The 27209-nt window shown below is 38.7% G+C and overlaps 1 protein-coding gene across 7 annotated transcripts in view; it reads right to left on the reverse strand.

Moving 5' to 3' along the window:
• Nucleotides 1–3492: 3492 nt before the first annotated feature.
• The window catches only part of PIEZO2 (piezo type mechanosensitive ion channel component 2), a 500507-nt gene continuing 476790 nt past the window's right edge, over nucleotides 3493–27209 (reverse strand). For 6 of the 7 annotated variants that reach the window (XM_054694215.1, XM_054694221.1, XM_054694214.1 and 3 more), the window contains 10 exons: nucleotides 26932–27146; nucleotides 18727–18885; nucleotides 16947–17094; nucleotides 14128–14316; nucleotides 13663–13755; nucleotides 12175–12347; nucleotides 10274–10402; nucleotides 9894–9973; nucleotides 6820–7003; nucleotides 3493–5377 (listed from right to left, as the gene is read on the reverse strand). In XM_054694215.1, coding sequence (XP_054550190.1) covers nucleotides 5125–5377; nucleotides 6820–7003; nucleotides 9894–9973; nucleotides 10274–10402; nucleotides 12175–12347; nucleotides 13663–13755; nucleotides 14128–14316; nucleotides 16947–17094; nucleotides 18727–18885; nucleotides 26932–27146 — 1623 coding nt within the window. In that variant the 3' untranslated portion in view covers nucleotides 3493–5124. Of the gene's footprint in view, nucleotides 5378–6819; nucleotides 7004–9893; nucleotides 9974–10273; nucleotides 10403–12174; nucleotides 12348–13662; nucleotides 13756–14127; nucleotides 14317–16946; nucleotides 17095–18726; nucleotides 18886–26931; nucleotides 27147–27209 lie in introns of those variants that run through there. The other variant, XM_054694218.1, reaches the window with a different exon arrangement.

The raw sequence follows: 27209 nt of genomic DNA on the forward strand, positions 1-27209 counted from the left end.
ACATAACAATGACTTGATACTAATTGAACATTGCCTATTATTATTAGCATTATTTTCTAATAGCTCCCACACCTGTCTCCAGTAATCTTTCTCAGGTTCCCTGGATAGAGTAAAAGTCTGGTTGTGAGAAGACCATTTTGCATGGCTTTTTCACCTAGTTTTCTATGAACACTGTAACAAACTTAGTCTAGAGTCAGGGGATGATTTCAGAAACCCCTCTGTTTCTTCCTCCCACCTCCACAAGACTCTGTTCTCTCCCTTTACCATTTCCAACTTCTGCTATTAATACGCACCTTTCTTTCAGAAAGCCATGAAAACCTCCAGTATACAGTTTAGTCACCCACAAAAGAAAACAGAGGGGCTGAAAATCATGCTGCAGATCTCAACTGCAGTAGTTTTATAAGTATAATACTCCAAACTTAGAAAAAGCACTTTTATCATTAAAGGATAATAATTTAACAAAGATCCAATAACTTTCATATTGCCTACAAATGACTATTGTGTAATTGCAGTGGCTCTCGTTAATTTTCAAATTGCACATCTGAACAGCAGCAAAAGAAAGGATTCTATTTTTAGATCATTCAAAGGAGAATACCCAAATGTGACAAAGGAGAAGACCTTTAACCCCATAGACATAGATCTGAGGGAGGAGTGATGGAGAGGCCTCCTCTGTCAGCTGCTTGTTTGGCAGAGGCCAACCACACACTGTCCCAAATACAGCACAAAGCTGGAAAAGCGTATAATATTAAACCTATTGAACTTTCAAATGATGAAATAAGAAAGTCATGAGAAGAAATATATAAACTGGAGAGCAAAGAGACAGTAAGTAAGATTATTAACCACTCCTTGAAAATCCTAACAAGATAGGTTACTAGGAGGCAAACTTGATGAATAAGAATATATAGGAACATGGGCCTCCCTGGTGGTGCAGGTGGTTGAGCACTGCACTGTGAAGCTGTCCGCAGTCTCTGCAGTAAGGGTTCTATCCCGGCTGGCCGGCGAGAATCCCACATGGCACAGCAGACCTCTCCTGTCTTGCCTGCAGCTCCCCTCAGTGTATTTCAGTCCGTCTGCCTTTTCTGTTCTCCACTCTGTCTCTGGTGAATCCTCTCACCCTCCCGCGCATCTGGCCTGTACCCCAGTTCTTGTATAAATAAATAAATCTTTTTTAAAAAAGAACATACAGGAACATAACCACAAATAGTTATGACTTAAAATAGTATTTTAATTAAAACCATTTAATTAAAATAATGTCTCTTGTTTCAAACATTTTGGCTCTGGGACTTAGATTTTGTGTACATTGATTACACTAGAAAAACTTCATACCAAATCATTAATTTTAAGCAAGTAATTGCAATTTAAGATATTTCTACTTGTGAAATTAAATATATTCTTCCTTTGTGGGACATTGTATTTAAAGACCCTGCTTAGAGGAAGTAGGGCAGGTAAAGGCCTAGCAGCTGGAATTGAATGCTTTCTCAGTCACTCCCTCTTCCTTCTCTGTTCCTTGAAAAACATGAGAACTAGGTAAGCAGGAAAAATCCCACAGAATCAGCGATAGCAACAAATGTGTGGGGGCCCCACCCAAGGAGGGGGAGGATGAGAGAAGCAGTGGGTGGTCTGGCAGAGCTGAGACCGGGGCCCCAGTCTGCATCATGGACTCCTGGCACTCCCTGAGGGGTGTACACACCCCATCCTGGGTGGGAGCGGGGCACTGGCTGAAAGGGCCAACCCGGGCAGCCAGCCTGTGAACTTTTCAGGCCTGTGAACTTTTAAAAGGAACAGACTGAAATGCTCCCAAGACCACACCCCACCCCAAAGAACAGTCACCCTGGGAAGTGAGGGCCCATGTGAAGACTGGTGTGCAGAGCAGAGGAGGGAGGCTCAGAGGCAACAGTCATGTGGGCACTTCAGAGGGTGCTCCGGAGGCCCAGGGCTAGAGTAGCTGTGTCCCCAGGCCGGGAAACTAGCCTAACACATGAAGGAGCCAGAGAGAGCAACGGAAAAGACTGTGCATAAACCCAGTACTAGATTCTCATCAGGTTTTTAGAGGTTACAAACATTTGCCAGAAAAATATGCCCATGACGTGGGCAAAAACTATAATCCAGTATTTCAAAATGAACTAAATTCAATCAAGAAAATAGAAGACCTAAAGAATAACAGAAATCAATGTGAAAAGTAGTGGAAAAAGAGAATAGTTACTTTGGAAATGACAAAACTAGAAGGACAATTAGTTTCGGTAAGGACAGGAGCACCTTCCTCATGGGGGTGAAAGACCCAGGCCAAGGGACAGGGGGTGGGAAGAATATGTTGGTGTCAGGGGTTCCTGGAGGACATGACACTCCACGGCCAGATGGGTTGATAAAGAGGTTTCTAAAGTGCAGGAGCCAGCAACTGAGGAATGCTGGTAACCGGGATGCTGGACCCTCAGGGAAGTGTCTGGCTCACCCCGTGGGTTCACTGCCCAATCTGCAGAGGTGCTGGTAAGGGTGAGGGGTCCAGAACAGATGTATGATGAGCACACGTGACCACCACACCAGCTGTAGCAGAAGGCCTGCAGCGCCTTCCTTCTACTCTACTCTGACAATGACACAATAAATTACAATTTTATTGTAGGAACCAGTGTGTCTGAGTGGTCCAAGGACAGACAGTGATGGATCCTGCCATCTCCTGGGATTCCCTCTGCACATCCATACTCTGTTCTTAGGGGCTAGCTGTACCCTTCAGAGACAATCAGCTCCTGTTGCAGGGAGCTGCCTCATCAAAGGCAAAGCCCCACTACCTTGGAGGCTGTGACAGTGAATTGCTGATGGTGGTATCCAGATGCCATGCATTTGTTTGGGACAAGAAGGACTACCCCAGCTCCTGAGTGTCCTGTAGGTGAAGCTAGTTGCTGCTGAGGGGCAATTCAGTTTGTCCGGCTTAAATCTTCTTTCCTCGCTGACCACTGTCAATCACAGGAACACACCCCCAGGCTGCCTCCAGAAAACCAACCTAAGGTGGCAGGTTGCTTCTGCAGAAACATCTGCTGGGGCTATGGCAGACTCTTTGGAGGTTTAGGATCGACTGGTCACAGCTTATTGAGCCCTTCATGTCAGACATGTGAGACTCAGGAAGGAAAATGACCTGCTGATAGAAACCACCTCATTATGTGACTCCATTCTAGTTATGTCTTCCTAAAGGAGAACTTCTGTCCACATTTTCTTTATTTCTTTTTATATCTCCCCCTATTCAACATCAGAAGGTATTTTTTTTTTTGAACGCTGGCAATTGTTTTCTTAAGGCGTATTACAATTATGACAACCTTGATCTTTACATTTTTTTTTCTCAGGAGCATTTTTTCTACTTCTTATCTTTCCTAAATGTGCTTTAATGTACTCTCTGGAAATTCCCTGTGGAAGTTTTTAAAAGAAAGAATTAGTAATCGGAAATATGAACAATGATTCTTCCTGTCCTAGATTAATGAGAATGCAATTCAGTGAGTTCCCCAAAGTGGTTTGACTTTATTGTTACAAAGATTAAAGCACTTATTTTCACAAGGTAGATGTATGCTGGCTTTCCCAGTTGCAGGACAAACATTCACTAATTCTTTAAAAGATACTGAACATCATTTGAACTCTGTTACTTTTATTTTTAAAGCCACATACTCACTATAATTGTGTTCTCTTTGGAAATGAGTTTGCTACCTGTTACTTCCTGCTTATATTATTCATATAGAGTACCCACATGAGGAAGATGCCCAATAAAACCAGCAAGATGTAGATTCTTACCTCAGTTAATTTTTTGGACTCCTTCTACACAGTATTGAAAACAATCACTTTGCTGTTTCACGCAAAAAGACAAAAATGAAGAGTATTCTTATAATAACTTTGCAAGGTGTGCTTTATTTTATCAGTCCTGAACCCAAACTACATAGGATCATTTTTGACATAGGCTAGTCCATTCAACGATTCTTCTCAGAAACTGCATTTTAATATGGAATGAAAACTACATTTCAATCATAAATTTTCATGCTACATTGTTATTTAATGAAGTTGTATTACCAATGATAATAATTTAAGAAAGACCATTTTTATTCCCCCAAGCTCAATATACATATTTCTTTCATAACTATGAACTTAAAAAACCCGTCTCAGATGTAAAAATGTGAATTGGAATATGTAAACTCTTTGATATACCTGAAAAACAGGAAGGAAAATGTCACATACTGGAAAAACCATTGCCTTAAATCATCGAAATGGGGAAAGCATGTGAAGGGGTGGGAAAAGATGGAAGAGTACCATGACGGAGACCAGTTACAGAGTTACAAAATCAAAGTCTTCCACATCCGCCTGGGTGGCATTTTTAAACTTTCTACTACTTCATGTCTGTGTTTCAGGAGGAGCTGAGGATCAGTCATTACCATTGAGTAACTGGCTGGGTTGCCACAAAGCAGGTGTCCATATATTTATTTTGCTGCTTTTTTGTTTTTTCCTGAGAAGTCACTGGTGTTTAATGGAAAGATTTCTTATTAGTCTTCTGTTAAGATAAGGCAGTAAGAGTGTCACTAAAGTTATCTTTTTGCTTAGAATGAGGCTTATTCTTCCACCTGCTTCCTCATGGGTCATCAGCTCCCTCTCTCTTTTCCCCTTTAGACATATGTTTAGGAGTTCTCAACCTCCTGCTGCTGTTGCATATTTGGGGGTACGCTGAGGGCCCAGCTGTCCTCCTCAGAGCAGCTTCCCCACAGGAGACAACGCTGCCTTCACATCACAACATCTCCTGAGACAGGAAGCACCCCCACTCAGGAAAGCACTGTCTTTCCTTCACAATTCTTCTCTTCTGTCTCTCTGCTGGAGGAGATCCGCAAATGAATCATTCACATAATCAATCAGAATGCAAGACACTGTTGACTAAAACATAAAGCGAGTAGCCCTGATTTCAGAGAAATGGAATTACAAATAACTTTTTTCAAAAGCTCCTTAATTTGCAAGGTAGCTTTGATTGCAAAAGGAAGTCAACTCCTTTGGCCTCCTGTCAGAAGAGAAACCATTTCCATCAAAGTAGAAATGCTTAGCTCTTGTGAGATATTGTGCTTTTTTTCCCTAAAAATTCAATTTTTAACTTGACTGTGTCCTAAGGTGTCAATTGGTTTTTTCTCTAGTCCATTTGATCATGGTTTCTGGTGAACGATACAGGAATATTAATTTGGCATAGAGGTCCTCCTCTAGTTCTAATTCTCCTGTCTCTCGGACTAAAAAAATATCTGTGCACAACTTCAAAATTCGATCCACATTTGGAAGTTCTTCAAACATGATGGAGTGAGAAATACCACTGAAGAATTCACGGACAAACTTCCCAATCACAAGGACGACTGATGCATATAATCCCATAATACTGAAAAGAAAATTAAATAGAAATTGTGTTCAGCAGTTACATATTGTTACTAGAACATATCTAAAAGAAAAAGAACATTTCCCCTCATATTTCATAGAAGACATGACCAACTTATCAAAGTTTAAAATTTGTCCCTTTGATGAATAAATGTTTTTTTTTATAAATGAAAAGGTAATTCATATTCTTTGTAAAATATTTTTAACATTACAGAGATGAAAAACTTGAAAAATCCTTTAAAATATCACAAATCTTCTGAAAATAAGCAATGCTAACAGCTTCATACAATGAACTTGAATCGATTCTAGCACATATATATGACTAAACCACATATATACTTGGTAAAAATGCAATTGAATGCTATACACTTTCTGCATCTAGCACTTTTCTCTTCAAAAATACGGTATTTCTCTGAGATTCATTTTTATAATAAAATCCTGGGTAGGCTATAATTTCTTCGGAGAATCATTCTGGGAAATGTGTAACTTTCTATGAGTGTCTAGGAGATGTACATGTCTTAGGATTTAATTAACAGAATGTGGTGAAATGGTAACATAGGACATGCTTAGACTGTGATTTCTAATTGATCCTCTATCTTTTAAGGTAAGAGGGAATTCTAAGCAGAAATGAGGTAACCCTTTTTCTTTTGCATTTTCAAAGCTTAAACACTACAGCAAAGAAGCTGGGAAGATAACTTCTAGTCCTGTCATTAACAGTGCCACTCACCAAAGGCATTTTCACCTCTTTGGGACTCTGATTCCTCATTTTTAAAAATGAAAGATCAAAGATCTGTAAATTTTGATATTTCAGCTATAAAATTTGATAATTCTAAGACGATAAAAGGATCCAATCCTCAACTTATATGGTGCAGTTAACTCAAAGCTATTTAATTTTTAATGAACTACCATTGTTTTACATCCTTGCTAAATATTTTGATAGTAGAGGATTTCTCCCCTCAGGTGTGGTCACTGCGGCTCTCTCACCAACAAACCACCCATAGTCCTCCACCACAGCCCATTGTGCTCCTCCCTCTCCATTCAACCCCTCCCACTCCCCTTCTGGATGCCTCAGATTTACAGTCATCTTTTAAGGACTGGTTTTAATGTTTGTCCTTGACCCTTTGTTTGATTTCTCTATATTCCACATAAAAGTGACATATATCCAGCATTTATCTTTCCTCCTGGATTATTTTGCTTAGCATAATCCCTTCCAGCTCCATGTGTGTTGCCACAAATGGCATATATACCACATTTACTTGATCCACTCATCCACTCATCTGTTTTTTGACACTTATGTTGGCTATTGTAAATAGCGCTGCTGTACACATAGCAACTGCAAGTTTCCTTTTCAATTAGTGTTTTTGCTTTCTTTGGATAGATGCCTAGAAGTGGAATTGCTGGGTTGTGTGGCAGCTTAAAACTATTAACTATTAAATAAATTCTTACCCATAACCAGCCAAGAACCCAAGGCTGGGAGGGCTGACTTTATCATTAAAGACCACCAATTCCAAGGCCTGAGAATGTTGATTGTACAGTCTATTTCCAGTCAGGTTGAGAACCCACCACTCACTGTTAGATTTAGTTGCATTGTCTCTGGACAAGATTATGGTGATATTCATGAAATCATTTTCTGGAAGAGGAGAAAAATAAAATCAAATTAGCATGAGAATTTCTAGATTTAATATATCTCAACAGTTCTCAGATGGCAAAAACTGGTTACTATCCATAGCATATGATCCTAGGATATGTAGACATGTTAACAGTGTGATTAGAAAATGAAAAGTGGACTCTAGATGCATATGAAGTTTTTCTTTTTCACTAAAGGGATCTTGTGTGTGGCAGTGAAATCATAGGCATAGAATGAAGCACCCATCACACTAAGCACCTTTGCTGATAATCCCAAACAACTAATTAGACATTTATTTATTTATTTATTTATTTATTTATTTATTTATTGTAGAGGCATGTTTTATTTATTTATTTATTTATTTTTTTGTTTGTTTGTTTATACAAGCACTGGGTACAGTCAGAAGTGCGGGAGGGTGAGAGAATTCACCAGAGCCAGAACGGGGAGCAGAGCAGGCAGAAGGACCGAAGTACACTGCTGAGGGGAGCAGCGGGCGGCAGGAGAGGTCTGCGCGCCATGTGGGACCCTCCTTCGGTGGCCGGGGAGCAGCCGGGGATCGAACCGGCACCGCAGAGGCCTCGGGCAGCTTCGCAACCCAGCGCTCAACTGCTGCGCCACCGGGGAGGTCCCTAATTAGACATTTAAATGTCCAAACCACTGATTTTTGATTGAATTGATGGATTCAATCATATTACCAATATTAATTGTCTTCTAAGAGGAAGGCACACTATTAGGTACTAAGAGGTTACAAGTTGCGCACAACATGGTTTCCTATGCCAAGGGAATAAAACCATGTACATAAGCATCATCTATGGGCATGTAACAACCACTAAAGAACCTACAGTGATGAGTAAGGCATATTAGCTTGGGGATCTCACTTCTAATTTGTATGATGTATGAAGGGTTCCCAGAAGAGATAACAGCTAAGCTACTTGCCGAGTGAGAAATTCAATAGGTGGAGGTGGGGTGGAGAAAGGACACTCTTTCCAGGAAGGGTTGATATTATGAGGCTATGAAAAGATTTTAGAACCCCAAAAGTGTAACCAATGTAAAATAATAGTAAATGACAAGAAAAACAAAAGTCTTAGAGTTATATTGTACAGGTTTTTTTCCTAAGAAGGTGTCACTCCACCAATGATGATGGGTCCTCTATTGAGAATCACAGCAGTGAAATATAAGCTCTGTGAGAATAGGGACTCTGCCTTATTTTGTGCTAGATTACTAATCAGAGCAATCTAGGAGAGTCCATGGCAATAAATGCATGTCTTTTGGACAAGTGGAGGGTGGGATGGATGGATAGATGAAAGGATGGATGAAAGATGGAGGGAAGAAGGTGGGAATGGCAGGAACTGGTAAAGATAAAGTACTTAACCAAGAAGAGTATGACTCACTAGGAATACTCAGGAACCAGAAGATCCTTGGTTTTGAAGTCTAGAGACAGTTATGAAGGGGTAATTTGGCTCTGGGCCCATACAGACCTTGGTTTGGATAGAATTCTTTATGTACCGGTTGTATAACTTCAGCTGAATTAACTCACACCCTGAACTTCAGTTTCTTTACCAATGAACTGGTGAAAACCCCCAATCAATGATAAATATGCCTTGTGCTAAGATCAGAGGTAACTCAGTAAGCTCATTAAGATAAACTAATAATGTGGGTAAATCTCATAGCACCAGGGCCATATGGTCTGGAGAACAGGAATTTTGAGGTTGGACCTCAAATCACTCACAGGTAGACAAGCCAGCATGAGGAAAGAGACAGAATATTCCTGCTGGGCACAAGGGAAGGTTGACATTGGAAGGAAGAGAGGACACATCTTTCTTTGAGGTTGAGGAGAAGGAAGGGAACTTTGAAAATATAAAACTTTTGCCAAAGAAGGGAGGGAAGTTTAAGGAGTGCTCCTGGTAGCTTAGATTCACTCTGGGAGATAAGAAGAGGTTAGCTGCTGAGATACAGCTGCTGGGATGAACCTGCTTATGGACAGATGGTTTCAGGAATATGACTGAATAGTTGAGCAATATGCACTCACAGAGTAAAAATTTCTATTTCTGACTGAAAGTGGAATACCAAAGTTCTCAATACATTTAAATGTAGTTGCATTGGAAGACATGCCTATTTATTCTTTTTTGGAGGGAAAGGCATGTGGTTTCCAACCTGTGCTCATCTTCTGGGCCTTCTACCTCTATTTCCAGTATTCTCCAAAGAGCATCATAACTCTTTACATCTATATCTTTCTAGATTAATGTGAGTCATGCAGAGTCTGTCTTCACTGCCTGGCACACTGCTTGGGGACAGTGAGTAATTCACGTTGGTAAATGAACAGGAACTAGATAAATTCATTGTCATTCTACCTTTACCAAATATATACACTTGCTCTGGTCCAGGTATTAAGTCAAACAATGCTTGATAATTAAAAGAATGTTAAAATATCAATTCACTACCATTATTGCTGTATTAGGAAAACACAGTACCTAGAGTGCTTTCATTGATACTTAATCACTCTTGGGCTGAACCAAGTACATTCCCTGCTGATGCTTTTTGGTCCCTGTTTTCAGTACCTTCACATTTAACACTTCTGAGGCAGCTTTCTGCCAAACGTGGTTTTTTGTAGAAACAAAGAAAATGATTAATCAGTAATGAAAGTCACTAAATGTGGATTTACATAAATCAGATTCTGTATCAATGAAAAGAAGAAAATTAAGACTCTGCTCTGGATGAGTAACTGATACCTTCTGGTTAGTGAAGGCGGCCAGAAGTTTTGCGCTTCTTGCTAGCTGCGTCACGCAGGGAAAGGTAACTGAAAAGTAGCTTGATAAAGACTAAAATTCAAACTGTAGAAATTAAATAAAAGAAGGATTTAAAAAGTTCTGAAACAATTCCTTCTCATTCTTACCAGATAAAAGTTGCTTTATAGGTTTGGAGTTAGAATCACTAGGTGCTTTCACATAATATGGGTAGATTCTTTCAATAGTCCTGTTCATTAAGGGGAAAGAAAAGTGGTAATAAAGTTTTAGTTGCTTTATTCACAAAAAATGATTTCTTTTGCTGCTTTTTCTGACCTCATATTAAACAAATAACTGTGAGCCTCTTCATATATCTACACAATGTGTAGTCACATAATTTATGGGTTTCCATTACAACCAGAATTCTCTAAAGCTGAACAATAAGTGGATGGAGAAGGCCGAATTTCTTGCAAACATGAATTTGTAATATTGCTTTTGTTCCAGATACATAAATGCACTAAAACTGTATTAACAGGAAAAATCAACTTACACTGGTGTTTTTGAACTTTCTGAGTCGTTGCCAGCTATCATTTTAGCTATATTCTCTCGTGTGTTATTTGCAAGAACAAAAGAAAGTTTATCTGTTGCTATTTCTGCCTTTGCACCCAGACTCATGTTTCTGTGAGAAAGAAGAAATAATAATTAAAAAAAGAGTTCACCTTTAATGATTATTCAGAAGACTGGGAGAGAGATTTAAAAACTCCCTTGATTTTTCATGCTATTAATCTCATGAAGTTTTCATTGGTCCACAGTTGTCAACACCAACTCTTTTTGTGCACCTCACCATTTTGTTGTTTCTTAGAAAACAAGTCAGTAAAACCCAGGTAAGCCACAAACACCTTTAAAGTAGATTGTAAGTAAGGAGGCAGACTCTGCCTACTACAGAAAGGCATGTCCTGATGCCTCATCTGAATTTCTGAAACACTTTTCCTGAACTCAGTGATGGTTGTCTCCATGGTGAACAATAGAATCCATGTTTTAAAAAGATTGTTTAATCAGAAGTTGAATTTTTTTTAATTTATTTATTTTTATACAAGAGCTGGGGTGCAGGCCAGAGGCGCAGGAGGGTGAGATTAACCAGAGACAGAGCGGGGAGCAGAACAGGCAGATGACTGAAATACACTGCTGAGGGGAGCAGCAGGCACAACAGGAGAGGTCTGATTCACCATGTGGGAATTTCTTTGGCTGGGAATCAAACCTGCGCTGCAGAGGCTGCGGACAGCTTCACAGTGCTTCGCTCAACCCACTGCATCACCGGAGAGGCCCCAGAAGTTGATCTTTAATGTTGTTATTTTTATGGTAGCTCTTCAAAAAAAAGACTAGGAAGTAAAATTTTGGCAGCACAGAATCTGATGAGAGGAACTTGGGACTTTAAAGGGAGAAAATAAGATCAATAAGTTCAAAAATTCTGACTAGCCCCCTTCAAAATATGCTTTTATATGCTCTTGCCAATTCTTTATAGATTTTAAGGCTTCCTTTTATTCCATCATGATTCTTTCTTAATTCCAACCAAGAAACTCTATCCTGGACTCAAATGAGCCCATCACAGCCGCGGACAGGACAGCCAATGAAGTTCTCTGCCATTAATGAAGACTCAGAGTCTAAATGAATTTGTAGCAGGCTCCCAACACATCACTTGACAAATAAGCTCATGTAGACAAGACTAAGCTAATCAACTAGGGTATCGTGTCCAGGTTCCCAAATAGCTTCACTAACACACTGGGCTTTTGTATGCAAGTATTTTCCTACAACATACTTTGTCTAAACCAGTGATGTTGTGGCAAGTGCTGTCATGGCTCAAGTTAGGTGACAAAGAATGTCCTTTAATCCACTCTCTCCTGGAACTGCCAGGCCTGGTTTGCAACTCATTCTTGGAGAAAACATATGCTAGGGGTCCCCTGATGTTGGCTGCATGCAAGTGAGTATCTAGGGTTCCAGAGTCATGTTATTTATTGTCTAGACCAAACTTAAACCTTTCAGGCAAGTCTTACAATTCATGCAGACTCTGTTTCATTTTATAATTCTTCTCTTTTCTCTCTACTTCTTGTTTTGTTTATATTCACCACTAGCCTATTGTAAAGAACCAAAGTTAGTAGAACAAAGAAAAGTTACCAGTTCTGTCAATGATTCCCAAATGGTTTGTTTAATAACCACAATTATTAAAATTAACCAAAAAATTGAGCATTAACCAAAAATTAACTAAGACATTAAATTGACAAAGCTTATTTATTTAATAAACCAAAATATTAGCTGTAGCATTGAATGAATGTCCCCAAAGTATAATGTGAACTAAGGTTCACATTAATTGAAATTTTCTAGCCTTCTATTCCCTCCCACCATGAGTTAAATTTGGGAAAAGGAGAAAATTATGCATGGAAATACAGTAACTACCTCTGAATACTCCATGAAAAAACAACAGAGAAGCTACTATTGGGGTCCAAAAGTTCTTGCATCATTTTCTGCTTACTGGGAGGGCTGATGGTCCATAAAGAATTTGAATTTCCTTCCAGTTCTGCTACTGTTATGTCTTCCTTTTCATAATTTTCCAGAAATTGCATAGCACCCTGTATATACACAAATATCATACACATGACAATGTTTAAACAAGTGATTGCTCTTTCCTATAATTCACTGTATATAGAAGATTTCTTCCTATGAAAGAAAAATTTCTGCAGTGGATTGTCTTGATATTCCATGGCACTACCTTGACCACCACCCAAAGATGTAGGTAGTTCCTCAGCGGTGATGTTGTCACATCAATACAGCTACTGAACAATTCCAATTAAGCCATAAAGAAAAATAAGATCATTTAGTGTCTTGTCCTTCTGTTTTAAGAAGGAAACTTATGAATGATTGGGAATGGCCCTCTCATTAGATAATCAAGTTTAATATGCCAAGGACATCCTGGCCCCATCCTTATGCTGTTCAACTGTCAATATACTGATTTTGACAATGTATTATATGCTGATCATTTTCATAAAAGAGAAAACACTGGTTAACCTAATCATTATTTAAAACAAATAGCATTATTAATAAGATTAATTTTGATTATTAAATGGCATTATATTATTTTAATATTTAGGACTATAGAGAAAAGAAAAAATATCAGTATCAAATTTGCCACCAGAATATTCATTACTGTTTTTTTGCAGTAGGGGTGCATAGATCTTGCTGTTTATCATAAATAAAAATGAACAGTTTCCTTATTTCTTTTTTTACTTATATTTTACTATGAGAACTTTTTATGCTGTGTGTAGTCTTTGTAATGAACATCTCTTTATTATAAAAGAAGTTTCTTGGAAAATACACAGACAACATAGCATTAAATAAAATAAAATGTAGCAGCCCCTCCTCCATGAGAATTCTCTAGGGAAAAAGTGCCAATTAAATTCACATAATAAATTTGCCATAATTTAATCAACCACTACCTCAGGTTGTTGAATAAATCATGTTTATTGTTGTTGAATTCACAACTTGCTTCCAGTTCTCATTAGTATAGAGAAAGATGTCACAAGCAGAAACCTATACAAGAGCTTTCCCCATATTTGGAATTAATTCCTTAGGATACATTCCCACTGTATATCTACCAATCAACATTTACTGCACTTTTAAAAATTAAAAAAATAAAAAGGATTAATAATTGTTGCACTTACATGAAAATGTTCTGAATTAAAACTATGTTCATTAACATTTGCATCCAACTTAACAGACTTCAATGTCTTAAATTATCAAATCAGGAATCTGCTGTGTATAAACTGATAATTCCTAAAATGTCTTCCTAACACCATGAGCAACGGAAAATAAGTAAATAACAGAACAGCCAGTAAGCTCACCCAGATGGAAGATCTTCATAGAGATCTACTATGCATATTTACTTACTGTGTCCCTAGAAAAAGTTTTCATAAATTTATCAAACTTTAACTGGTCCATAACTTTCAACTGGCTTTGCTGGGCACTCATTGTGAAAATAGGCTGGAAAATAAAGACATACAGAGTTTGTTAGTATACTCCAGCTCTTCTCTGCATCCTAGGTTAAAAGAAAAATATTTATACAGCCATTCACCCACGAATAAAATAGACACCAGAGATTGCTTCTTGCAGTGATTATTCCAGTGCTCAAAACCAGAACAGAGCTGTTTCTCACTGTCTTCAGCACCTTATAATCATATATCACATAGTGGCTGACCCACTACAATTTAGATTGGAACTGTGGATCAGCAAAACCCAACTAAACAACCTGTAAGTGGTTCTCAAGAAAGAGCCCTGCATTAGGGTTAGGTGAGAATACAGCATTAGATACTATACTGGCAGCTGGGGAGACCTGGTGGAGTACCATGTGGTTACCTGATACCCTCCCAGGGTAATTGTGACAGAGACATCGAGGGGCTGGTTGATCACCCCTGCAACAGATTTGATCAAAGACATGAAGAGAAGAGGAAACCAGACGATGCAGATGAGCAAGACAATGATCATGCCACCCATGCCGTACTTCACCACTTTCTTCTTCTTCTGGCCCCGGGGCTGAGGGTATCTCTGCAACAGAAGAGTTCACATGGCACTCAGGCTGGGGTCCCTGGAGATATACATATAACTGGGTCATTTCCTTTCACCATCCTGGTTGTGTGATTTATCCTGGGGCTCACCCACCCTCAGGAGGAAGCTGTTCATTTTGCTACATAAAGGAAAAATCGATGCATAGTCTGTTCTAGGCACTGAGCTCCAGATTGCAAGCTAGGAGAGAGGACTGGGAATTGGCTAGGACATCCCTGCGGATCTTAAGGATACAACTGCAATGACTCTACAAGCCTTGATGCTCAGTGATTGGTGAGGATGCTCCTGGAAACATAAGGACATAGGCTGGAGGATGGATGGGAACCAGCATGAAGAGCATTACTCATACAATGCATGGACACAAATGCTCCAGTGCCCTGCACTGTGGAAGGTATGTGAAGTTCAGTTCTTAGCAGTGTATTTTGATATCTTTGCAATGGAATTTGATACTGTTGATCATCATTTTCTATTTTGAATGAAAACTTAGAATATTTCGAAGATTGAAATACATATATTCATGTACACATTTACATGCACACACATCTATATGTAAATACAAACTCATGCATAGATTTGCTCTTGCATTATTTTCTCAATGAGGCAAGGTTAGACCAAGGCCAGCTCATCCCCTTCTACCTGTACTCCAGCATTACATAACGGACAGTTCTGTGAGTTAAGGGGATTTTATCTCATCTCTGCCAAGAATAGTTTGGGTCTCCTCTGCCTGAAGTGGGACAATGTCGGTCCCTCTCTTGAGGAACCTAATTTATTCAACCACTCCTTCAGTATCTTTGAGGTTCATCTCAAAAGTCCCCAAAGCCTCCCCATTCATTCATCTCTTTCCTCTGCTTTCCACTTCATGAATTTCTCAGGGTGGAACAAGGTCAAGACCTTTGACTCAGCCCCAGTTATGAGGCTACCTTTCCTTTTCACTTTTCAAAAGGACCGTCATGTTCTTGTCCTTGAGTTTCCCAGGTCAGTCTACTCCAGACCACATAGCTAGTGTGCAGCTCCAGTTATGCTACATTTACAAGCTTCTTAAGATGTTTTGGGAAGTGGCACCACAGAAATCTTCATAAATTATGACCAGGAGTGAGTTGCCTGCATTGTGTGTATCCATGTTAATATCTTGCCTTTCAGAAAATTGTTCTTGCTTCACAAAATATAGCCATAAAACCTGGGAGCATATTACATTTGGTATGAAATAGTTCACAAGCAAAATAACTTTTAAAAGATTCTTCATCTTTTGCTTCATATTAGATTGTCACAGGTAATGTTTCAGCCTCAGTATTTGTTTGAGTCCAATTAGTTCAGACTCCCTTAATACTTCCTCCATCCCTAAATTTCTCAGGAAGTTTCATGCGTGATTTAAAAGGCTAATATTCTGAAATAGCCACTGTGTTAGCATAAGGTAGAAGTATGTATATTTACATAGAGTGATACATTATTTGAGGCTATTGCTTATCTTTTTATTTTATATTTACTTTCTATACCTATTACCTGTATATATTATATTTTTTATTGTTTTTTAAAAAATAAAAAAAGATAACTGTAACTTGTTGGGTAAGTGCCCAGCATTTCAGGTCAGAAGCACACTGTCCTTCATGAGGAGGCAGGTTTGTGGGTGTGGCTTCCAATCTGAGGTTTAAGGTGCCCATCACCTGTTGGCTCAAAGACAGTGAAAGGTACAACTGACGAGGGCAGCAGCTACCACCACTCACTCAAAAGGTGGCCCTGTATCTATGTGGGGTGTTGGAACAACAGTCCTGACTCAGAATCCCTCATATTAATCTCAGGGAAGCAACATTTCAGTTTCTGGGGCTCTTTGGGTGGGCTCTGTGTCACAAATGCCACCTCTCATGGATGAACTCAATCACTTCATGAAGAAGACAGACTATTTGCGATGAATTTGTTCACTGCATTCTGCTTTCTCTAGCTTTCTATGGGATGGTATGTCTTCTGCCCATGCTAATGTGTTTCTCCATACCTCTGATTCCACTTTCCAGAGTACCATTTGGACTGTCCTACTTCGGCTTTAATACTAAGTATGTTTACTTTTCTTTTTTCTATGGATCTTTTCATTACAGTACTTTCACTTTAAAACCTTAATATTCAACTTAGTAGAGTAAGCAAATATTTGCACTTCAATTTCCTTACAGAAAGAGGTTAACTTGTCCATCCCAGATCAAAGAGTGAATCAGAGGGTGAGCCTGAGTCCAAGCAACCTGACCCCAATTTCCTCTCACATCACATTCCCTCCTGCTCCCAAATGAGCCATCTGAGAGTTGCTGGGTCATGCAGTATTATAGCATTTATTTTCTTTAAAATAGCTACAATGCATAGCTGCCAAAAGCCAAACACATCTGGATGCTGTTGCTGACTAAGGCAGCAGTGTATCCCAAATCTCCAATTTAGTTGGTTGAAAATCAATAGGACATTTAAAGGTTCTAGAATTTTTTCTCGCTGTTTCCTTTTATCTGACCACAAATTTGCAGAAGTTCACATTAATCTTACAACCATCCTAGAAAACAGAAAGAAAAAATAACCCTCATACAACCAGTTTATATCTAAGAAAAACAAGTAGTAGTTAAGAGGCATTTTTATTGGCTTACTTTTTCTGACTCCCGCCAACACTTCAGAATGAATATGTGAGCATAGATGTCCTCCACACAGATCCAGCTGGAGAGGCTCAAGGTCGTATCTGTCCACACCCAGTCCATCACGGCCCTTAGCTCAGTCAAAAAGGGGACAAGGCGGAACCTGGCAAGAATCATGTTGTTAAAGAGACAGTTGTGGGATGACCTCCAATCCCATCCAACCCTGGGAACTCATGTAGTTCCTTATTGTTTTAGTCCTAATGAATTATGGAGAATTCTCAAGTTGAACCTTACAATAAATTTCAACTTTGAATTTAACTGATTTTCATTATAAGTACAACATATAGATTAATATTTTCCACTTTCCCCCACCTTTTTTGGTGGGAGACAGCTGATGGTTTCAACAAAATTGTATTCTGTTTTTGAATATCCTCCATTTATTTCATTAAGTTCTTGTAGTTTTCTTTGTACCGACAATAAATCTTGATGTGGAAATCTAGATACTTTGTTGTTATCATATGGCAATACCACTGATTTTTAAATGTTGAATTTATATCCTACAAAATCACTGAATTTGGTGATTAGCTCTATCAGTATTTTTGGCAAGGCCATAGACTTTTCTATATACAATTATATTATCTGCAAATAACAAATAACATTTATTTGTTTATGTTATAAAAATCTGCAGGTTATAAGATGATCAAATTATTGGGATTTTGCTGTTGAATGAACTAAGAAAGATTATATAACCAGTAAGTGAAAGATTAGAAAAGTCAGAGGATCAGAAGAAGTCGTTGGGAGCTGGGATTGGAGATCCCGTACCTGTGGACTTACTCAAAGACTAAGTCTAATGGACTCTGGCTTAGTCTTTAGAATTTCAGTGGGGAATGGGCTAGCATAGGCTTCTCTGGGGTTTGGGAACTGTCCTTGTTCTTTGGCCGACTGACACAAAGCTTCTCCCAGGCTGTTAGACCCATGTTCATTACAGGGCTCTCCCAGGAATTTCAGATACCACTCTGAGATTCTTTTAAACCTCTCCAAGAAAGTACTAACCTAACCCTTGAACGAAATATCAAGTTACACAGAGGGCATCAATAATTGAAACACTGTGGTGGTTCACAACATCTGAGTTGCATCCAACACCTCTTCTGTGACTAAGTCACTGGTTCCCAGATCTGGCACAATCAAGAAGCCAATAGGTCTGAAAGGAGCTTGACTCTTTGTGTTATATAATTTTGAGGGAATAGAAAGGACATGCTACAGTTGGAAATCCTCAGTGGGAAAATGCACTATGCTTCATTCCAGTAGTTTACTAACAGGAACAATTGAGTCATGTGGCATTCAGGTTGGTATTAGGTGGCATAAATGACCTCCTTCAATGGATGAACTTATTGTACACACACAATTCCAAAGTTATTTTGGGATAGCCCAGATTCCAAATATTCTGCTCAGTATTCCCAGAAGTATAATAATACCTAAGGATCATATATCCCTATTTTCATCCTGAAATATCACAGGATTTATGCAGGATTTGGAAGCAGAAAATTTCACAGGGTTGATGCAGAATACAGAAGTAGAAAATCAATTTACATGTATGATCTTAGAACAACATCTTGGTCAGGTGTGTGGTAACTACACATAGATATTAAAATGTATTTTTTTTTCCGAACATTGTAAGATTTCCATGGTGCTCTACACTGCTTTGTGTCTGCATTCTTCCTTCCCAGGTGAGAACAGAATGTGTTCCAATTGCCAGGTTCCCCATTATGTGACTGTGAGAATAGAGTTTCCTTACCCTTGAAACAAAAAGAGGTTGACATAATTGTAACTCTTTGTGAGAAAGTTTCCAAGGACTCGTGTTGGATAGCCACAACGGATTTGGTAGGCAGACAACCCGAAGTAAACACATTTCACAAAGTACCACAGCTGAGCAACCAGATTCTGGCTGAATTTCCTAAGATGATAAAACACAGAAAAGTGAGAGAATGGACTACTCTCCTGGTACAAAGGATACAAATTTAACATTTAAAAAAAGCCTAATTTTACCCTTGGCAATTAAAGTCAAATCAGTCATTTCTGGAATTTCTCTAATCATAGTGGATCACTTCAAAGGCAAAAGGTGAGATAACAAAGTAGATTAAAATAAAACAAATGCTTGTAAATGATGGCTGCAATTTATTAGTGCATTATTTAGTTGTTTAGGCCATAATTAAAGTATTTTTATCAAAATGGAAGGGAAGTGGGTTGATTGGGTAGAAAATGTTGACTGATGAAGGATAAAATTATATTTTTATTGTCTAATTTCATGTAATGTATGTAATGTAACGTCAAATTTAATTTAATTTTACTACTAGAAGACACATATAGCTATTCCTTAGTTGACAAGCTCTCACAGCTAGCCAAGAATGGATGGGCTTATATGACTTGGGGGTCTATGTACTCTATGTAGACATCAACAGCTAGAGATCTAAAAAATATTTCTACTGAATGTTTCCCCTTTAGAGAAACCCAGCTTTGGTATTTTAAGTCTTAATGAGTTAACTTAGCGCTCTTGTGCTCTCTCTCTGTCTCTCTCTGTCTCTCTCTCTCTCTCTCACTCTCTCTCTCTACATATATATATATATATATATATATATGACATATATATTAACTTAGCTATATTCCTCTTTCTAGGAATGGCCTATATTTGTAGAACATTCTTTTAGCTCTCCAGGTAAATTTCCTTGAATTTTACAGATAATTGATATGAAAAGTACATGGGGAATAATGCTCTTCTGTATCTCTCTAATTATAGTCAAAGACATAAAACTGTAATGACTTCTATCTCTTGTAAAAATGTCAAACCATATTTTATCCATTAAAAAAATTCCCTACCACACAGCCTTCTAGTCTGATAAGTTGGAATAAGTAATGGTTAATCTATAGTTATTGCAGTAATTATGTTAGATCTAATTAGGGTCATTAAGTTATGCTGTACTGGAAGACATCCTTTTTGTTTCTAAGTTTTATTGCTAGAGGCTGGAGTAATGCTTACTCATCATTATGTGTCCATGACACCTACTGTATAGCACTTTGTAATGTGTAGGCAAATACTGGGTGTTTGTGGACTAAATAAATTGCAAATACATGGAAAAAGCCATTTTTTAGATTAATTGTTTATGATTTTGGAACTTCCTGATTCTCAAAATTATGGTATTTTTCATGTGTATAGCTTAAAATATTCCTTATCTATTTTTTCTCTATTCTTTTCTTGTTTTGAAAAAAATGTAGATGATATAACTGTTGACAGTTGTTTTTTCAGACAGCACCAAGATGAGGTCAGAGGGGCTACTTCCTTCACACCCAGGAAAATAATCTGAAAGTAAGCCCAGGCTGACACTGCACCCAAAGGGTTCTGTGACTTGGGATGAAACTGGAACACCTTTTGGACATCAGAGACCAGAATGGACTGCACCAGCAGGGACACCGACAAGATTCAGTCTTCATTAAACAATAGGCAAATGGGGATAAATGCCTGGAGGTTGTGGTACAGGGTAGAAGGCTACTAGACAAACCAAAGTGGTGCCACTTAGCCACAGAACTAGGAAGGGAGGGCTGCATGGTGTGGAAGTATACACCCTTGACCAAGGGGGTGCTCCTGTGGGTTGAATTTCCAGTGGGCTGGGCTTTGCTCTCCCTCTTCTAATCCTTGGAACTAGTACTGACTTTATGAGGCAGCTCTGAACAGCTGTGGATAACTCACATATTTCAGAGACTGGGGTCTAGAACCCTAAAAAAAAAGGGATATTGGTAGTACCACAAACAAGAGACAGCACCCTCTCAACCCCTCACTTTACTAGCAACTAGATCCCTTCAGTCCCTTCCCCTATCCACCAACTCAACAGATGCAAGAACAGAAGCCCAGAAAGACCAAATATCTACAATAATGTAAAGTGAGGAAAAGCTAAGAAAGAACAAAAACAAAAATAAAACTCTTACAGTGCCATGTTCCAGAAAAGTAGAAGAACTGAAAATCTCTAAGTTACTGCTAGAGGCACTTAAATAAAAACACAGAAATCTAAGGAAGCAAAATGGCCAGATGCAAAAATACACATGGCACCTTGAGACCTAAAGGAAATATGTCATTAAAAGGAAAAAACAATTTTCCAGAATCCAACCACTAAGACTTGGGATACTTTATCTTCCTATCAAAGTTCAAAATTACCATGCTAAGGAAATTCAAAGAAATGGGAACTATCTCAGAAAAACAAATGACTATCATGATAATTCAATTTTATGAACAGAAAATAGAAACTGAAGCTTTAAATAGGAAAAACAATGGAGATTCAGGGTATTGAAACATTAACAGACAAGATAAAATGATTATGGAGAAAGCTATGGTAGCATAAAGGAACAACTGCTGGAATAAATCAGTGATCTGAAGTAAGTGCAAAGAACACTTGTGGAAGAACAAAGAAAAACACAAATTTAAAAAAAAAAATGAGGAAGTACTTTTAGAATTACCTGACTCAATTAGGAACAGCAACATAGAAAAAGGCAAAAAAGGCAGCATATTCCAGAAGGAGAAGAGAGAGAAGGGAAAAGAGAACTTATTTGTAGAAATAATAGAGGAAATCTCCCCAAACCTGGGGAGAAAAATAAATATACAAATTTATGAAGCTGAAAGATAACCTGATTATCCAAATATAATTAGGCCTACACCAAGACACATAGTTGTGAAACCTTCATTAGTTCAAGACAAAAAAAGAATAGAGAAGGTAGTTAGGGGAAAACAGCAGGAAATAAAATGTATTTTCAGAAAGTTTTCATCAGATTTCTCTCAGGAAACCTTACAAACAAAGAGAAATAAAAACGTGCCAGCCAAGAATGCCATATTGTGCAAGACTCTCCTTCAGAAATAAGAGAGAACTAAATACTTTCCCAGAAGCTGACAGAGTTTGCAAAGACTAGACCTCGCCTACAAAAAATATTGAAAGGAGAACTCATACCTAAATTGAAGAGAAGAAAATCCACTAAAAAACTTAATAAGGAAATAGATTAAACCAGATTACTAATAAAATAACAGTATGAAATCCTCACAAATCAATGATTATTCTAAATATAACTAGACTGAATTCATCAATCAAAAGGCACCAAGTTTCCATATAACTGTTCATAGTAGTTACTGATTATTCTTTTGATTTCTGCTGTGTCCGTTGTGATTTCTCCTCTTTCATTTATGATCCTGTTTATTTGTGCTTTCTCCCTTTTTTCCTTTGTGAGCCTGGCTTGGGGTTTGTCTATTTTATTGATTTTTCGAAGAACCAGCTCTTGGTTTCATTGATCTTTTGGATTGTTTTTTTTAGTTTCAATTTCATTTATTTCTGCTTTGGTTTTTATTATTTCTTTTCTTCTACTGGTTTTGGTTTTTTTTTTGTTGTTGTTCTTCTTCTAGATTTTTGAGCTTCGAGATTAGGTTGTTTCTTTGAGTTCTTTCTTGTTTCTTGATGTGAGCTTCTATTGCTATATAGTTTCCTCTTATTACTGCTTTTGCTGCATCCCATACATTTAGGATATTGGTGTCCTCCTTGAGGGTGTGGAGAAAAAGGAACTCTTCTGCACTGTTGGTGGGAGTGCAAACTGGTCCAACCACTATGGAGAGCTGTGTGGAGATTTCTGGACCTACTAAACATAGAGCTTCCATAGGATCCAGCAATTCCACTCCTAGGTATTTACCCAAAGGACACAGAAACATCAATTCCAAAGAGCACCTGCACCCCTATGTTTATAGCAGCACTATTTATAATAGCTAAGCTTTGGAAACAACCCAAATGCCCAAAAATAGATGACTGGATCAAGAAGATGTGGTACATATATACCATGGAATATTACTCAGCATTCAAAAAAGATAAACACATGCAATTTGCAGCAACATGCATGGTGCTGGAAGGGATCATGCTCAGTGAAATAAGCCAGAAAGAAAAGGAAAAATACTGGATGGTCTCACTCATAGCAGGAATCTAGAAAACTTGAATAAGGGACCAGGAAAATGAATAACTATAAGAAAGTGAAAATCAAAATCAACAAAAACTATGAACCAGAGACACTCTATGGGGGGTAGGGGTCGGGAGGGGAGAGATTGGGGTCAGAATAAGGGGGTTGCAATTGTATGGGGAATATAAAAATAAAATTTATTATAAAAAAAAGGCACCAAGTTGTTGGTTGACTTAGAAACCAAAACCAAACTTTCTGCTATCTCAAGGAAAACCATCTGAGTAACAAAGTAAATGGTTGGAGAACACTTTTATGAAGAAATGAGACCTTCTCTCCCCCCACAAAAAAGGGGGCAGGGACAGCCTTATTTATATCAGATAAAATAAACTTATAGCTAAAAAAGGTAACAAGAGAAAGGGATGAGCATTATATAATGATTAAAGGAAAAATACATAAGGAAGATATGATACTTCTCAATATTTCAGGTATGAAAATATATAAGGCAACTGTTATCAAATCTGAAAACAGACATTAGCAGCAACATAATAGTAGTTGGGAATTTCAACAACTCATTCTCATCAATGGACAGATCAACCAGTCAGAAAACAATAGCCTGAACTGAGTAATTAGATCAGATAGGTTTATGGGACATTTGTAAGGCACTGCACCCAAAACAGCTCAGTACACATCTTCTCAAGTGCATATGGAACATTCTCCATAAAAGACCACATGTTGGGTCACAAAACAAGTGTCAATAACTATTGAGATTGAAATTATAAAGTATCTTTTCTAATCACAATGGTGTCAAATTAGAAATAAAACACATAAAGGAAAATTGCATCAATAAGAAAATCAAAGAATACATTTAAAAAGTATCTGGAGAAAAACAAAAATGAAAACAAAAACTATCAGGACCTATGGGACATAGGAAGCAGATTCTTCCCTGAAAGCTTTAGGATGGAAAACAGTCCTGTGACCCCTTTATTTTAGTTTAGTGAGGCCTGTGTTAGAATCCCGACTGACAGGACTGCAATCTGAAAAATTCATATTGTTTTAAACTCTAGTTTGTAGTAATTTGTTTTGGCAACAATAGTAAGTTAATAAAAATAGTAGCAATTAAGCTATTTGGTGATTTGATCTTGCTGAAATGACCCTCTGAGGCTTTGCCATTGTCATATTTCTGTATGCACTGGCCTCAGCAGGGGCTCCGGAGAGGACATGGCAAAGATCCAATGAATGGTATTCTGGAGGTATCTTCTGAGATTGGAAGAATCAATTCCTCCTCATGCTGAGATGTTACTTTAAAAAAATCTGCTTGGAAACCAGTACAGGAGGCTTCCTGGGGGTGGGGTGCAGGGGCGGTGTGGTGTTGTAGCATGTAACAGATGATATGCTGGCCCACGAACCAAGAAGCCTGGGATTGGGATCAGGTTTCACCCATGATCAGGTAAATAACTTTGGGGAGATTGCTCTTCTTTGTGGGTTTCAGCTATCTAAATTTGCTTGACTTATAAAGTAGATCTATAAAATTTTTAAAGTTCTTTTTCTTCTCTGAAATTAATAGTTTCTACAAGGGTTAGTGGACAATACCTTTATTACTGGTGGAGATGCTTGTAAGTCTCAAACATCCTGCTACCCTGAGTATTGAATTTGGTTTATTCTTCTCATTTGGAAGACAACTATAATGGATATTTTTTTTAAATTTTTTTATTTTTAATTTTTTTTTTATAGAGGCATGTTTTTATTTATTTATTTATTTGTTTGTTTGTTTTGTTTATACATGCACTGGGTACAGTCAGAAGCGCGGGAGGGTGAGAGAATTCACCAGAGCCAGAGCGGGGAGCAGAGCAGGCAGAAGGACCGAAGTACACTGCTGAGGGGAGCAGTGGGCGGCAGGAGAGGTCTGCGCGCCATGTGGGACCCTCCTCCGGTGGCCGGGGAGCAGCCGGGGATCGAACCGGCGCCGCAGAGGCCTCGGGCAGCTTCGCAACTGAGCGCTCAACCGCTGCGCCACCGGGGAGGCTATAATGGATATTTTTAGAGAAAAGTATATTTATTCTATTATAAAGACTAACAAGATTCATAATATGCTTGTGAATTCTAATATTTTCATAAAATCTTGACTTATTATGAATTTTTTTTATCATCTGAGCTCTATTTACTCTCCCTCTACACTGTGTGGAATGGGGATCTTTTCACCATTTACAAGGCAATAATTCCTATGTTAAACTCAAAAGGTGAGCGCCTAAACATTGGGGTAAGAGTAGACATTCAGCTCCAACATTATTGAAGAGATTTGGATTTCCTCATTAGGAAATACATTTGAGTCAATATATGAGTCACATGTGAAATGTTTTCATTCTTTTCTTTTTTTTTTTTTGGTAAAGGATTTATTTTTATTTATACAAGAACTGGGGTACAGGCCAGAGGCGTGGGAGGGTGAAAGGATTCACCAGAGACAGAATGGGGAACAGAACATGCAGACTGACTGAAGTACACTGCTGAGGGGAGCAGCAGGCGAGACAGGAGAGTTCTGCTGTGCCATGTGGGTAGCTCCATGGTGGGCTGGGAATCCAACCCATGCTGCACAGGCGGCGGACAACTTCACAGTGCTGCACTCAACCCGCTGTGCCACCAGGACGGCCCTGTTTTCATTACTTTTTATTTACATTTTCAAAAAATGGCACTCACCAGATTTAAGAATTAGCTGGCATGTTATTCTTAAAGTGTAACTATAAGTGATTGAAGTGTGATAAAAAGATGAAATTAATGTTGAAAATGAAGGGTTTTAAATGATGTTTATAAAAAATATTCCTGTTTCATATATGGATAATTCTGTGTTCCCCTTCTGGAGACCCTCTGCTTCTATAACCTAACAGGAGCTGATAATTCCCATTTATAGACATCGCCCTTGTTTTCCTTTCACTGATTGAGCTATTTGTTCATGCATCAAGCACCAACCAAATAGTACTTGGTTGCAAGTACTATTTTGGAGGCATGGGGTTGGGAGGAGCTAAGAGAAGTGATGTTTATTGTATACATATATTACATCATTGTTCATTTTTGTATAATGCTAGATTTCTGGAGTGAGCTTTAAAGAGCGAGGAGGAAGAAGCACATTGGTTTGGAGGCAAGAGAGCTAGGAAGGGGTGGAAGAGCTCCAAGGGGCAGAAGGACATGGCACCCTCCCCGGGGAGCAGAAGAGTATCACAGGATGCAAGGTGGCCAAGGGAAGCAGGGCAGCCACCTCCATGGATCTTACCAAACCTCCCCATACCGAATTGTAGGCAGCTCTTTTTTGTAATTGTTCCTTTATTGAGGTAACATTGTTTTAGAACACATTGTATTTAGGGAAATAGATTCACACCTACCCAGATATAAGTCAGCACCCCATCCTCACCATCCAAGCATCCTTTACTAGGCTGCATTTTAAAATTCCCCCCTGACCACTCTCCCCATGTAACCAGCAACACCAGAGGCTCTGCACTCTTGCTGCCTGTGTGCCGAGACCTTGTTGGACACTTTCCCCAAACTGTTACATTTACTCTCATAACTACCCTATGTGGCAGATGCTATAAGCATCTGTCCCTCTATACTTTCTTCTACCTGTTAAACAGTTTCTTTTTTTCCCACAACTTATATGACATAATCTCCTGTCCTCTCTCTCAATAATGCACCTAAGCCCGTGTTCCAACTGCTCTCTGTCTACTAAGCTTTGGGTCAGTCCCAAAATAGGGCTCAAGCTTTGCTCTGGTCATCAGGAATGTCACCTCTTATTCTGAAAATTCTATTTCTATGAATACACCTAGATATGAAAGCAAATGTTTTTTGAGGAATCAGTTCACACTTTGGACTCACATTTAATTTATTATTGATTAAAACTTCTAACCTTTCCTGCCTGCAGCACTGCTCTGTCACAGCTTTGTCTGCAGCTGGCAATTCTGTGGGGCCAGTGCAATGTGGTGATAACTGTATAAAGCAGCTTTGCATTAGAGTGTGCCTGTGCCTCAGTCTCTGCAGATCTTACCTCTCAGTCACACCAGGCAAGATGAAGAACATCCAGAAATGAATTCCAAACACAAGAATGACCTGGAAAATGACCTTCCCAAGTACAGTCTTCCTGAGGTATAGGGCCCGGTCCACGACCATAGTTCCAAACTGAATGAGGACCATCACCAAGAATGGCCCAGGGACCTGGTCCTCTGACAGCGAGGAGGTGATGTCTGCTGCAGCTGAGTGTTTCTGTGAAGGAGACAAGAGGTTTAGGCCCAAATGGCATTTCACAGGACAGTGTCACTCTCAGTT

The sequence above is a fragment of the Talpa occidentalis genome, unplaced genomic scaffold (assembly GCF_014898055.3).
Source record: "Talpa occidentalis isolate TD23 unplaced genomic scaffold, MPIMG_talOcc4v2.1 talOcc4.13, whole genome shotgun sequence".
Lineage (NCBI taxonomy): Eukaryota > Metazoa > Chordata > Mammalia > Eulipotyphla > Talpidae > Talpa > Talpa occidentalis.